The sequence below is a fragment of the Oncorhynchus mykiss genome, chromosome 11 (assembly GCF_057628025.1).
Source record: "Oncorhynchus mykiss isolate SJ-2025 chromosome 11, ASM5762802v1, whole genome shotgun sequence".
Classification (NCBI taxonomy): Eukaryota; Metazoa; Chordata; class Actinopteri; order Salmoniformes; family Salmonidae; genus Oncorhynchus; species Oncorhynchus mykiss.
In genome coordinates, this window is record NC_143032.1 from 55196594 (window position 1) to 55208859 (window position 12266).

The following is a 12266-nucleotide window of genomic DNA, read 5'->3' on the forward strand; positions in this document are numbered from 1 at the left end:
GTAGTTGGTTAAGTAGTGTGTATACATCTATTACAAAGAGGGAGGTCACTCACCGGACAGTTTATTAGGTACCTAAAAGGTGTCGGAAACATTTGTAGCGCATTGGCATCAAGGGACCTAACGTGTGGCAGGAAAACATTCCCCACACCAGTACACCAACACCACCAGCCTGTACCAGACCGGATAGGTCCATGGACTCGTGCTGCTTACGCCAAATCCTGACTCTGTCATCATCATGATGCAATGATTCATGATTCGTCGGACCAGGCAATGTTTTCCCACTCCTCAATTGTCCAGTGTTGGGGATTGTGTAAACACTGGAGACGCTTCTTTTGAGTTTTGAGCTGATAGTAATGGAACCTGGTGTGATCGTCTGCTGCAATAGCCCATCCGTGACAAGGATCGACAAGTTGTGCACTCCGAGATGCCGTTCTGCATACCAATGTTGTACTGGAGCCGTTATTTGTCTGCCTGTTAGCTTGCACGATTTTTGCCATTCTTCTTCGACCTCTCTCATGAACGAGATGTTTTCGCCCACCTGGTCTGCCACTGGCAGGAGGGCAGCCATTTCTGAGATACTGGATCCGGAGCGCCTGGCAACGACGATCATACCAAGTCCCTTAGGTCACTAGTTTTGCCCATTTCTAACGTTCAATCGAATAGTAACTGAATGCCTCGATGCCTGTCTGCCTGCTTTATATAGCAAGCCATGGACACGTGACTCACTGTCTGTAGGAGCGACCCATTTTCGTGAACGGGGTGGTGTACCTAATAAACTGGCCAGTGAGTGTAGCTTGAGAATCCCTGAGCCAAACAGACTGTGGGAATAGATGGTCTTTGAGGCATGGACCATTGCCTCATGTCGAGACCCAAAGAAACCACACCTAATCATGGTAGTCTGCAGCAATGCCCTATTAAATCACTACTGAAAACAACGTTGTTACTTAGGTATGCTGAAAATTCTAGCAGAACCAGGACCTCTGAATGGGGAAAAGTTACTGTGTGGTGAACCACAGACCCCTGTGCAAATATACTCACATAAATCACTGGTACACTGATGGATAAACACACACACACACACACACACACACACACACACACACACACACAGCAAGGTTCTGCATGGGACTGCGTGTTGTGGAGGAGAGGAAAGGGATCTTACCTCCATGGGAACCACCTGCATGAGAATGGCGAAGTTGGTGAGATGGTTACACAGACACACCGAGTAGGACATGTTCCCTCCGGACCGCACACAGCCCTCATTGGACCAAACACCCACCTTTGAACTGATGGAGGACAGACAGACACAGACAGACAGACAGACAGACAGACAGACAGACAGACAGACAGACAGACAGACAGACAGACAGACAGACAGACAGAGGAGACAGACAGACAGAGGAGACAGTCAGTCAGAGAGCGGACAGACACACAGGAGACAGCCAATCAGGTAGAGGAAGGAGACACACACAGAGACACAGGAGTTGAGACAGAGAGATTGTCAGACACATATGCAAGCACACACATAAACATGCCTGTCAAAATAGCAGGGATAAATCTACAATGGCACATACTCCCTAAACCAGATTATATTCTAGGTAAAACAATTATGTGGGAGGCCCTTTAACACATATGTTTTGCAGAATTAGATTTTTAATAGGGCTGTCAAATATTTCATTTTTTTCATGAACCACAGAAGGAAGGGGACAGGAAGCATAATGAGTCCAAGTAAAACAGTCACAATTCACAATGATTTATAGCATTTAAACAGCCAAAACATTGGCTTATCAGATGGCAGTGTTTTTACTGAAGGTTGCACACTCCCTCCCTCAATATATATACTGTACCAAATGTATTGATGCTATGTATCAAGGATGTAATGTACTGTATATGATGATGATGTTTTGGGCAAAATCAGTTATTTCAGTGATAGACATGAAATAGACATATTTCAGTGTGCATATGTAAACCCAACCTGTAGTCGAGGAAGGCACAGTAGAGGAACACTTTGTTGCTTTGGTTTAAGGCTTGACCCTGCTGATCCCTGTTCTGAAAAAAGAAAACAATGTCCTAATTTCACAGTTACAGCTCTACTTCACAAACCTCTATTGTGAGATGGGCATGTGTGACATTTTGATATTCTTTGGCATTTGTATCTTGTCAAAATCAAATCCCAAAGAAGACCTCATTTTATATTTCTGAACAGAATTCAGTTGATGAACCAGAAGTCCAGGTCTCCCTTGAAAAACGGGTTGTTTTACCTCAAGGAGACAACCTGGTAAAATAAATAATTAAATAGAAAACAATTGACTTGATTGTATTAGTGAGTTGGAGTGATGGCCAACCCTGGCTTTTGTTTACTCCCATAAACCAGAGCAACCTGTTAGGAAAGTTACTGTAATCACCATGAGAGGGGCATGGGATCATTTGGAAGCTTTGGAAATGAGCAGCTCTCTCGAAGATGGCTTTCCATGACTCCAGTTGGCTTTCTCTTCATAAAATAAGCTTAACAACACCATTAGAGCTGGCTCGGTGCGCTCCAAAAGTAGCAATCTCTTTTGAATTTGGAAGAATTAACCACCTTTTTTCTTTTTGTTTTGTGAAATCAAATAACAATGTCCCCTTCACTGGTGTGGAGAGACCAATAAACATCTGAAGAAGATATCAGCTTAACAAGCTAGAGCAGAGGTGTCAAACAAATGTTGCCCCGGGTGCCGCATTTGGTCTTCAGTGAGGTCCGGAGGGCTGCAGTGAAAATTGGTAACAATTCCTTGTGCTAAAAATAGTCCTCTATCCATCGTTTTAGGAACTGTCGATGCTCCCTGACTGTCTAGCTGGACACAGTCAAGAAACTGTATGAATGCATGTACATTCTCATATCTACACAGTTTAGATTTGGTTTTAGCCATTTTAAAGTACAGTTGAAGTCTGAAGTTTACATACTGTACACCGTAGCCAAATATATTTAAACTCAGTTTTTCACAATTCCTGACATTTAATCCTAATAAAAAGTCCCTTTCTTGGTCAGTTAGGATCACCAATTTATTTTAAGAATGTGAAATGTCAGAATAATAGTAGAGAGAATGATTCATTTCAGCTTTATTTCTTTCATCACATTCCCAGTGGGTCAGAAGTTTACATACATTCAATTAGTATTTGGTAGCATTGCCTTTAAATTGTTTAACTTGGGTCAAACATTTCAGGTAGCCTTCCACAAGATTCCCACAATAAGTTGGGTGAATTTTGGCCCATTTCTCCTGACAGAGCTGGTGTAACAGAGTCAGGATTGTAGGCCTCCATGCTCACACACGCTTTTTCAGTTCTGCCCACACATTTTCTATGGGATTGAGGTCAGGGATTTGTGATGGAGGGAGTTGAAAGTCCGTGTTGCCCAGCAACAGCCCCAAAACATCACCGCTCTAGAGGAGATCTGCATGGAGGAATGGGACAAAATACCAGCAACAGTGTGTGAAAACCTTGTGAAGACTTACAGAAAACGTTTGACCTCTGACCTCTTGAGATAAACTTTTGTTATTGACCAAATACTTATTTTCCACCATAATTTGCAAATAAATTAATTAAAAATCCTACAATGTGATTTTCTGGATTTTTTCTCTCATTTTGTCTGTCATAGTTGAAGTGTACCTATGATGAAAATTACAGGCCTCTCTCATCTTTTTAAGTAGGAGAACTTGCACAATTGGTGGCTGACTAAATACTTTTTTGTCCCACTGTATATTATTTTACATTATGATGAAGTGAAAACATGTTTTTAGACATTTTTGCAAATTTATTGAAAATGAACTACAGAAATATCTATAAAATATTCACACACCTGAGTCAATACTTTGTAGAAGCACCGTTGGCAGTGATTACAGCTGTGAGTCTTTCTGAGTAAGTCTCTGAGATTTCCACATCTGGATTGTGCAACATTTGCCCATTATTATTTTCTAAATACTTCAAGCTCTGTCACATTGAATGTTGATCATTGCTAGACAACCATTTTAAGTTCTTGCCATAGATTTTCAAGTAGATTCAAGTAAAAACTGTCACTGGCCACTCAGGAACATTCACTGTCTTCTTGGTAAGCAACTCCAGTGTAGATTTGGCCTTGTGTTTTAGGTTATTGATATTGTTACTGAAAGGTGACTTAATCTCCCAGTGTCTGGTGGAAAGCAGACTGAACCAGGTTTTCCTCTAGGATTTTGCCTGTGCTTGGCTCCATTCCATAATTTTTTTATCCAGAAAAACTCCCCAGTCCTTAATGATTACAAGCATACCTATAACTTGATCCAGTCACCACTATGCTTGAAAATATCAAGAGTGGTACTCATTAATGTGTTGTATTGGATTTGCCCCAAACATTACACTTTGTATTCAGGACAAAAAGTGACTTGCTTTGCCACATTTATTGCAGTATTACTTTAGTGCCCTGTTGCAAACAGGATGCATGTTTTTGATTATTTTTTATTCTGTACAGACTTCCCTTTTTTCACTCTGTCAAATAGGTTAGTATTGTGGAGTAACTACAATATTGTTGAGCCATCCTCAGGTTTCTCCTATCACAGCCATCAAACTGGAACTGTTTTAAAGTCACCATTGGCCTCATGGTGAAATCCCTGAGCGGCTTTCTTTCTCTCCGGCAAGTGAGTTCGGAAGGACACCTGTATCTTTGTAGTGACTGGGTGTATATACCAACCAAAGTGTAATTAATAACTTCACCATGCTCAAAGGGATATTCAATGTCTGCTTCTTTATTTTTACCCATCTACCAATAGGTGCCCTTTTTGCGAGGCATTGGAAAACTTCCCTGATCTGTGTTTGAAATTCACTACTTTACTGAGGACCTTACAGATAATTGTATGTGTGGGGTACAGAGATGAGGTTGTCATTCAAAAATCATGTTAAACACTTTAATTGCACACAGAGCAACTTATTATGTGACTTGTTAAGCACATTTTTACTCCTGAACTTATTCAGGCTTGCCATAACAAAGGGGTGGAATACTTATTGATTCAAGACATTTCAGATTTTAATTTTTAATCCATTTGTAAAACATAAAAAAACAAACAGAATTCCACTTTGACATTATTGGGTATTGTGTGTACTGTGGGCCGGTCAGATACATTCTCAATTTAATCAACTTAAAATTCAAGCTGTAAAACAACAAAATGTGGAAAAAGTAAAGGGGTGTGAATACTTTCTGAAGGCACTGTACAGTATATATATATATATATATATATATATATATATATATATATATATATATATATAAAAACAATTCTTACCCAAACCACCCAGGCCGTATTGGACACCCTGACTGACGGGTTTGACACCCCCGAGCTAGATCATAACAAAGGCTCAACCCCGCAGCAAAGGTGATTATTACATTGTGTGAGACTCCTTACTGTCATTTTATTTGATTATAACTCACTTTTTACATATAATTCCTTTAATCAGATTTAAATGGAGTCCCCAGAGACAGTGAGCTAATGGTTGAAGGAATGTGGTAATTAGGGCCTGGCTATGGTTTCAGGTTCACCCTAACGCTCCATCCAATCTTTCCTCAACACAAAACAAAGTATTCATAGGCTGGCATGGTGTAACATCTACAGCAGACCCACCTCCTTATTCCCTGGGCCTTAATGGAGAAATTAGATCAGAGTGTTGAGATGAACTGTCTCTATTCCCTTCTGGAAAAAGTGAGTGAGCGGGAGAGTGAATCTGACAGTGAGGCACGATGCTTTGTGCATGTATCTGTTTCCTGGCCCTACCATACACTCTCTGTTTCATATTACCTTATAATGTTAGCTATGGGCCAAACTCTTGCCTTCATAGTATATATATTTTGTGTGTGATTTTCGCCTTACTCACACAATAGCTAAGTCTGTACTTTGATCAACCTTTGTAGAGCAGTGTGCTGCTCACCTGAACATTGTGCTTTATGTACAGAAAGGACTCATGTGTAGGACTGTGTGCTCCATACACAGGCCTTGAGAGCAGCACACATGCAGCCCATCAGCATGGGAAACGTCTGTCTTTGACGAGGTGCGAGAGACCCTCTGGGAGAGTTTACAGGGCCCTGTGGGGTTTAATAACTCACTGGTTCTTGGTGGGTGTAAATAGAAGCAGATGGGAGGGTGAGGTACAACTAGGATCCATTCACAGTCCAGGAAGAGAAAGAACAATTATACACTGCCATCAGGCATTCCTTTACTCTGGAACATGTGTTCTCTTCTATCGCTGAAACTTTGATGCTATTATGTTAGTGAGAAAACTAGGGGACTAATTTTCCACATTGAGTGATTACGGAGAGGGAAAATGTTACAAGCTCTGACATGGACCAGACCCACGATGAAAAGCACACTGACGAAACGGACAGTCACAGATGGGAGATGTGGTATTATTCAGTCACAATGTCTCTGTGGCGACACAGTGGTTGTTGTTCTGACATGTCCGTTGGGTGTTTCTGAGCCCATATCTGGGGAGAGCGAGAGTAGGGAGAGTGATGTGGAGTTGAGTCTCTCCTCAGTGTTAGAATGCAGAAAGAGAGCGAGATAGAGAGAGAGAGAGATGTCATCTGGTCTGTGTGTGTGTGTGTCTGTGTGTGTTTGTGTGTGTGTGTCTGTGCATGTGTCTGTGTGTGCGCGTGTGTCTATGCGTGTGTGTGTGTGTGTGTGTGTGTGTCTGTCTGTGTGTGCGCGTGTGTCTATGCGTGTGTGTGTGTGTCTGTCTGTGTGTGTGTCTCTGTGTGCATGTGTCTATGCGTGTGTGTGTGTGTGTGTCTGTGTGTGTGTCTGTCTGTGTGTGTCTGTGTGGGTGCGCCTGCCACTGCTCCCTCGTCTCCCTGGTGCCCTGCAGCCTCACCGTCTGCCAGGAAAGAGAGCTCCGCTCCATCAATTTATTAACAACAGAGGGCTAGCAAAATTAGCCTTGGAAATCACTTCAAACCTCATCTGAGGGAGAGAAAGAGAGCGGATAGAGAAAGAGAGCGGAGAGAGAAAGACAGCGACAGAGACTGGAAGGCAGATTGAGGGGAAAAAAGAAGAGAATGAGACTGCCAGAGGAAGGCAGAGAATAAGTGGCAGAGTGAGAGTGAGAGAAAGGGAGTAAGAGACACAGATAGTAGTAAACTACTGTAGTTCCCCTCTCTCTTTCCTCAGAGATCATTAAATGAGTAGCGAAGAAAGCAGTTTGTCTCAACTGTTCTGTCAACCCACTAGGCCTACATCACAAACAATGAGAGACCAGTGACATCCATCGAATCATTGAATCAGGGCATACAATAGAGTATGGATCGAGAATCCTGCAGCTCAGTAAGGAGTATAGTTAATGATTATGCAACTCTTTAAGGGTGAACGGGGTATTTTTCAGCTGTCATGACATCATGACAACACGCCTATCATGTGGCAGCGTGTTGCATAACAACATTTGGGGGAGATTCGTAGGGAGTATTATGCTTCAGGGATGAGTGGCATATGCTGCTGATTAACGAATAGCCCCCTCCCCCCCATCTGTCGTCATGGTGAAAGAATGGCCTTCCACGTCTGCCCTGCCAACAGGATAAATACCGGCTACATTCTGATATGTCTATTCTGGTCATATGAACAAATGTTGTGCTTTAGCTAGTTAATGTCAATGCAAAGCTTGACGTCTTTGAAGACAATCTCACAATGTCCATGGACAGAATGACAAGGTAAAAATACAAACTCTCACACATAACATCTGCATATAAGCCCCCCTACATGACATACCCGCCAAACTCTTCGAGCTCCTCTCTGCACTGCGGCATATTTCAGACCTCCCATGATTGCCAGAGCTGGATGTCAAGCTCTCTCTGTGGTTGAACTTACCTCCCCAACCACTGACAGGACACGCCTTCTCAAATCCAAAGACATCAGACTATTCCGGGCCAAATTGAATACTAGCTTTTGACAGCTGGTTCTAAGACAGAAAGAATAAAGTGCAAAAGAAGAGGGAAGGGCGTATGGATGGTGGCTCACTCTCATGTGGACCTCTTGTAGGCTTCAATACAGTGATTCTGACACATTGATACAGGAATACTGTATATACTGTACAGCAGCCATGACACTACCTATCCATCAAAATTAAGCCCAACACCACCATATGTTCTCTAACGTACAGCCAAATAGCGGACTAACACACAAACTCCCTCTGCACACTGTCCAGCTCTACCACACTAACCCACATTCTCTGGGCTGGCATTGCTAGTCTGTAGTAAAGACTTATTTCAAATGCAATGCAGTCTATATAAATATTGTGGACAATACATTTACAGCCATTTTTTGAAATCTCAATATCAAATCATTTCTGGGTAACAATTAAGTACCTTACTGTGATTGTTTTAAATGAAAATGGTCACAAGCAAAGAACAATTTCTCAATAAATAATTTCGCTAGGACTGTCTGAGAGTGGTCTGAGTGGGGCGGGGAAATCTAAAACTAGCTGTTGTTAGCAGAGAGGCTTGAAACTCTCTTTCTTATTGGTCTATTAACTAATTTACCACCTGGTGATGTCACCAGGCAGGCCAAAACTCCATCCCACAAAAACAGGCTGACATTTCAGGCGGTCTCATCAAACAGTTCTTACACTATAAGGCCAACATCATTTTCAAAATGCTCACAGAATTATTCCAAAATCATAGTGGGGAAATATATATAAAACACAGAAAAATCACATTTTTGACAGCACTGAGCCTTGAAATTCGTGTCTTATGTAAAACACAATTAATAAAAATAAAGTCACCAATATCTTTTCAATTTCCCCACGTTTCGATATAGCAATCTAATTGAGGGCATGGAGAGAGACAGGGTGTAATTTAGAATTACTCTGAGGTGTGTGGTGTGGGACAGATACAATCGTCAGCCACTGAAAACTAGTCTAACAGCACAACCGTCTGCAGAGACAAGGAGAGCATTGAAACTCAAACTACATCAGCTACACCGTTATACCAAAAACACATGAATGAACTTCCTTTGTTGCCTTAGTATTTTAATAAACAGGAGAGTTCAGGTAGAGCTAAACCCGGTGTCTGGTTCCACTATATAACACGTAGAAAGTGCAAACATATGCATCTCCCCATGGCAACACTTACTGTAGTTAAAATTAGCCACAAAAGGAAGCACTTTATTGCTCTATGTCTGGGACAGGCACACAGAGGTGCAGTGAAACACTATCCAGTCCAGCAGGCACAATGGACCAAAGCACTCAGCACAGCAGGTTAGGATCACAGCAGAGCTTTAGTCACACATCACTGACTTGGGATCTGTTATGATATTATTTCAGACTGGGATCCACTTTTAATTGGTGGGTCTGAGCTAACCCCAGGACAGTTTAGGCTTAATAAACAGGTAATATTGCTATGATATAAATGTGTGTCTCCATGGTGTCAGACACACCAACTCATTTAGAGGATGTGGAGGAACGGTTAGTGCCATCCGGGATCCTTGGGATGTCCCTATCCTAAACCCTAACCTTAACCCCTACCATTACCCCAACCCCTACCCTAAACCCTAACCATAACCCCTACCATTACCCTAACCCCTACCCTAAACCCTAACCTTAACCCCTACCATTACCCTAACCCCTACCCTAAACCCTAACCTTAACCCCTACCATTACCCTAACCCCTACCCCAAACCCTAACCCCTACCCTTACTCTAACCATAACCATAACCATTTTAAATGTCAACTTCAATGTGGTAGGGATGTCCCAAGGAGCCCGGATAGCAAGGACAGCGGAGGAAACATCTGAGCATAGCTTCACAACACAACTGGCCCAGAGCAGAGTGAGGTCATGATATCAGGGGAAATGTAAGGCTTGCAGCTGTGGTCTGAGTTGAGCCTCCAAGGTATACACACAAAACAACTATGTAAGTGTTGATAAGTGTGAAGAAAAGTGAAGCCAATTAAATGCTGGAAGTTGCCATTTTGTTTTGATAGGGCAGGAGGATAAGATCTGGAAGTCTAACAATCTCACTCTAGTTATATTGCAATATCCTTGATTGCAAAATAATATGGCATTTTGTTGAAATTACAGTGCCTTGCGAAAGTATTCGGCCCCCTTGAACTTTGCGACCTTTTGCCATATTTCAGGCTTCAAACATAAAGATATAAAACTGTATTTTTTTGTGAAGAATCAACAACAAGTGGGACACAACCATGAAGTGGAATGACATTTATTGGATATTTCAAACTTTTTTAACAAATCAAAAACTGAAAAATTGGACGTGCAAAATTATTCAGCCCCCTTAAGTTAATACTTTGTAGCGCCACCTTTTGCTGCGATTACAGCTGTAAGTCGCTTGGGGTATGTCTCTATCAGTTTTGCACATCGAGAGACTGAAATTTTTTCCCATTCCTCCTTGCAAAACAGCTCGAGCTCAGTGAGGTTGGATGGAGAGCATTTGTGAACAGCAGTTTTCAGTTCTTTCCACAGATTCTCGATTGGATTCAGGTCTGGACTTTGACTTGGCCATTCTAACACCTGGATATGTTTATTTTTGAACCATTCCATTGTAGATTTTGCTTTATGTTTTGGATCATTGTCTTGTTGGAAGACAAATCTCCGTCCCAGTCTCAGGTCTTTTGCAGACTCCATCAGGTTTTCTTCCAGAATGGTCCTGTATTTGGCTCCATCCATCTTCCCATCAATTTTAACCATCTTCCCTGTCCCTGCTGAAGAAAAGCAGGCCCAAACCATGATGCTGCCACCACCATGTTTGACAGTGGGGATGGTGTGTTCAGCTGTGTTGCTTTTACGCCAAACATAACATTTTGCATTGTTGCCAAAAAGTTCAATTTTGGTTTCATCTGACCAGAGCACCTTCTTCCACATGTTTGGTGTGTCTCCCAGGTGGCTTGTGGCAAACTTTAAACAACACTTTTTATGGATATCTTTAAGAAATGGCTTTCTTCTTGCCACTCTTCCATAAAGGTCAGATTTGTGCAATATACGACTGATTGTTGTCCTATGGACAGAGTCTCCCACCTCAGCTGTAGATCTCTGCAGTTCATCCAGAGTGATCATGGGCCTCTTGGCTGCATCTCTGATCAGTCTTCTCCTTGTATGAGCTGAAAGTTTAGAGGGACGGCCAGGTCTTGGTAGATTTGCAGTGGTCTGATACTCCTTCCATTTCAATATTATCGCTTGCACAGTGCTTCTTGGGATGTTTAAAGCTTGGGAAATCTTTTTGTATCCAAATCCGGCTTTAAACTTCTTCACAACAGTATCTCGGTCCTGCCTGGTGTGTTCCTTGTTCTTCATGATGCTCTCTGCGCTTTTAACGGACCTCTGAGACTATCACAGTGCATGTGCATTTATACGGAGACTTGATTACACACAGGTGGATTGTATTTATCATCATTAGTCATTTAGGTCAATATTGGATCATTCAGAGATCCTCACTGAACTTCTGGAGAGAGTTTGCTGCACTGAAAGTAAAGGGGCTGAATAATTTTGCACGCCCAATTTTTCAGTTTTTGATTTGTTAAAAAAGTTTGAAATATCCAATAAATGTTGTTCCACTTCATGATTGTGTCCCACTTGTTGTTGATTCTTCACAAAAAAATACAGTTTTATATCTTTATGTTTGAAGCCTGAAATATGGCAAAAGGTCGCAAAGTTCAAGGGGGCCGAATACTTTCGCAAGGCACTGTATATGCTGGCCTTGCTGGGATAAAACAATCACACTACACCAAGCTTAATCTGAGATATTGGTCTTTTCATTGAGTTGTGTTAATATGGGAGAATGTTACTTAAAGGAAAGATTCAGACATTTTCAATGTTATATAGTTTTGTGCATTTCTGAGCGATGTTCTATCGATTCCCTGGGCCATTTCATGTTGCATCATGCAAAACTCATCATACTGGTTGTATTTCTGCCTGCTTGAACAGCAATAGCTTAGATACACATGGAAACATGAAATTACCCCGGTAATCGACAGAACATCGCACAGAGATGCACAAAAACGAAATAACATTGAAAATGGGTGAATCTTTCCTTGAAATATGCGCCACACTGTCCCTTTCTCTTTTGCCCCAGGAAATTAAAAGGAAGTTCCATTTGAGTAACTTTGGGAAAGGGGAACAGCGCAAGGGGGAGAGAGAGAGAAAATAGGGCGGGGGAAAGAGAGACCCTCAATGCAAAGCTCCTGGCAAGAGGAGGATAGCAATCGCCAGACCTCCATCTGCGATTGATCAGCGAGCTGGCCCAAATGTGTAAGCAAGTCTGTGTGCGAGGGAG

The 12266-nt window shown here is 42.0% G+C and overlaps 1 protein-coding gene across 2 annotated transcripts in view; it reads right to left on the minus strand.

Moving 5' to 3' along the window:
* Positions 1 to 12266, minus strand: part of LOC110535948 (adhesion G protein-coupled receptor D1) — a 44335-nt gene that overhangs the window by 12180 nt on the left and 19889 nt on the right. For both annotated transcript variants that reach the window (XM_021621356.3, XM_021621357.3), the window contains 2 exons: positions 1976 to 2049; positions 1163 to 1286 (listed from right to left, as the gene is read on the minus strand). In XM_021621356.3, the coding sequence (XP_021477031.3) occupies positions 1163 to 1286; positions 1976 to 2049 (198 nt within the window). The remainder of the gene's footprint in view (positions 1 to 1162; positions 1287 to 1975; positions 2050 to 12266) is intronic.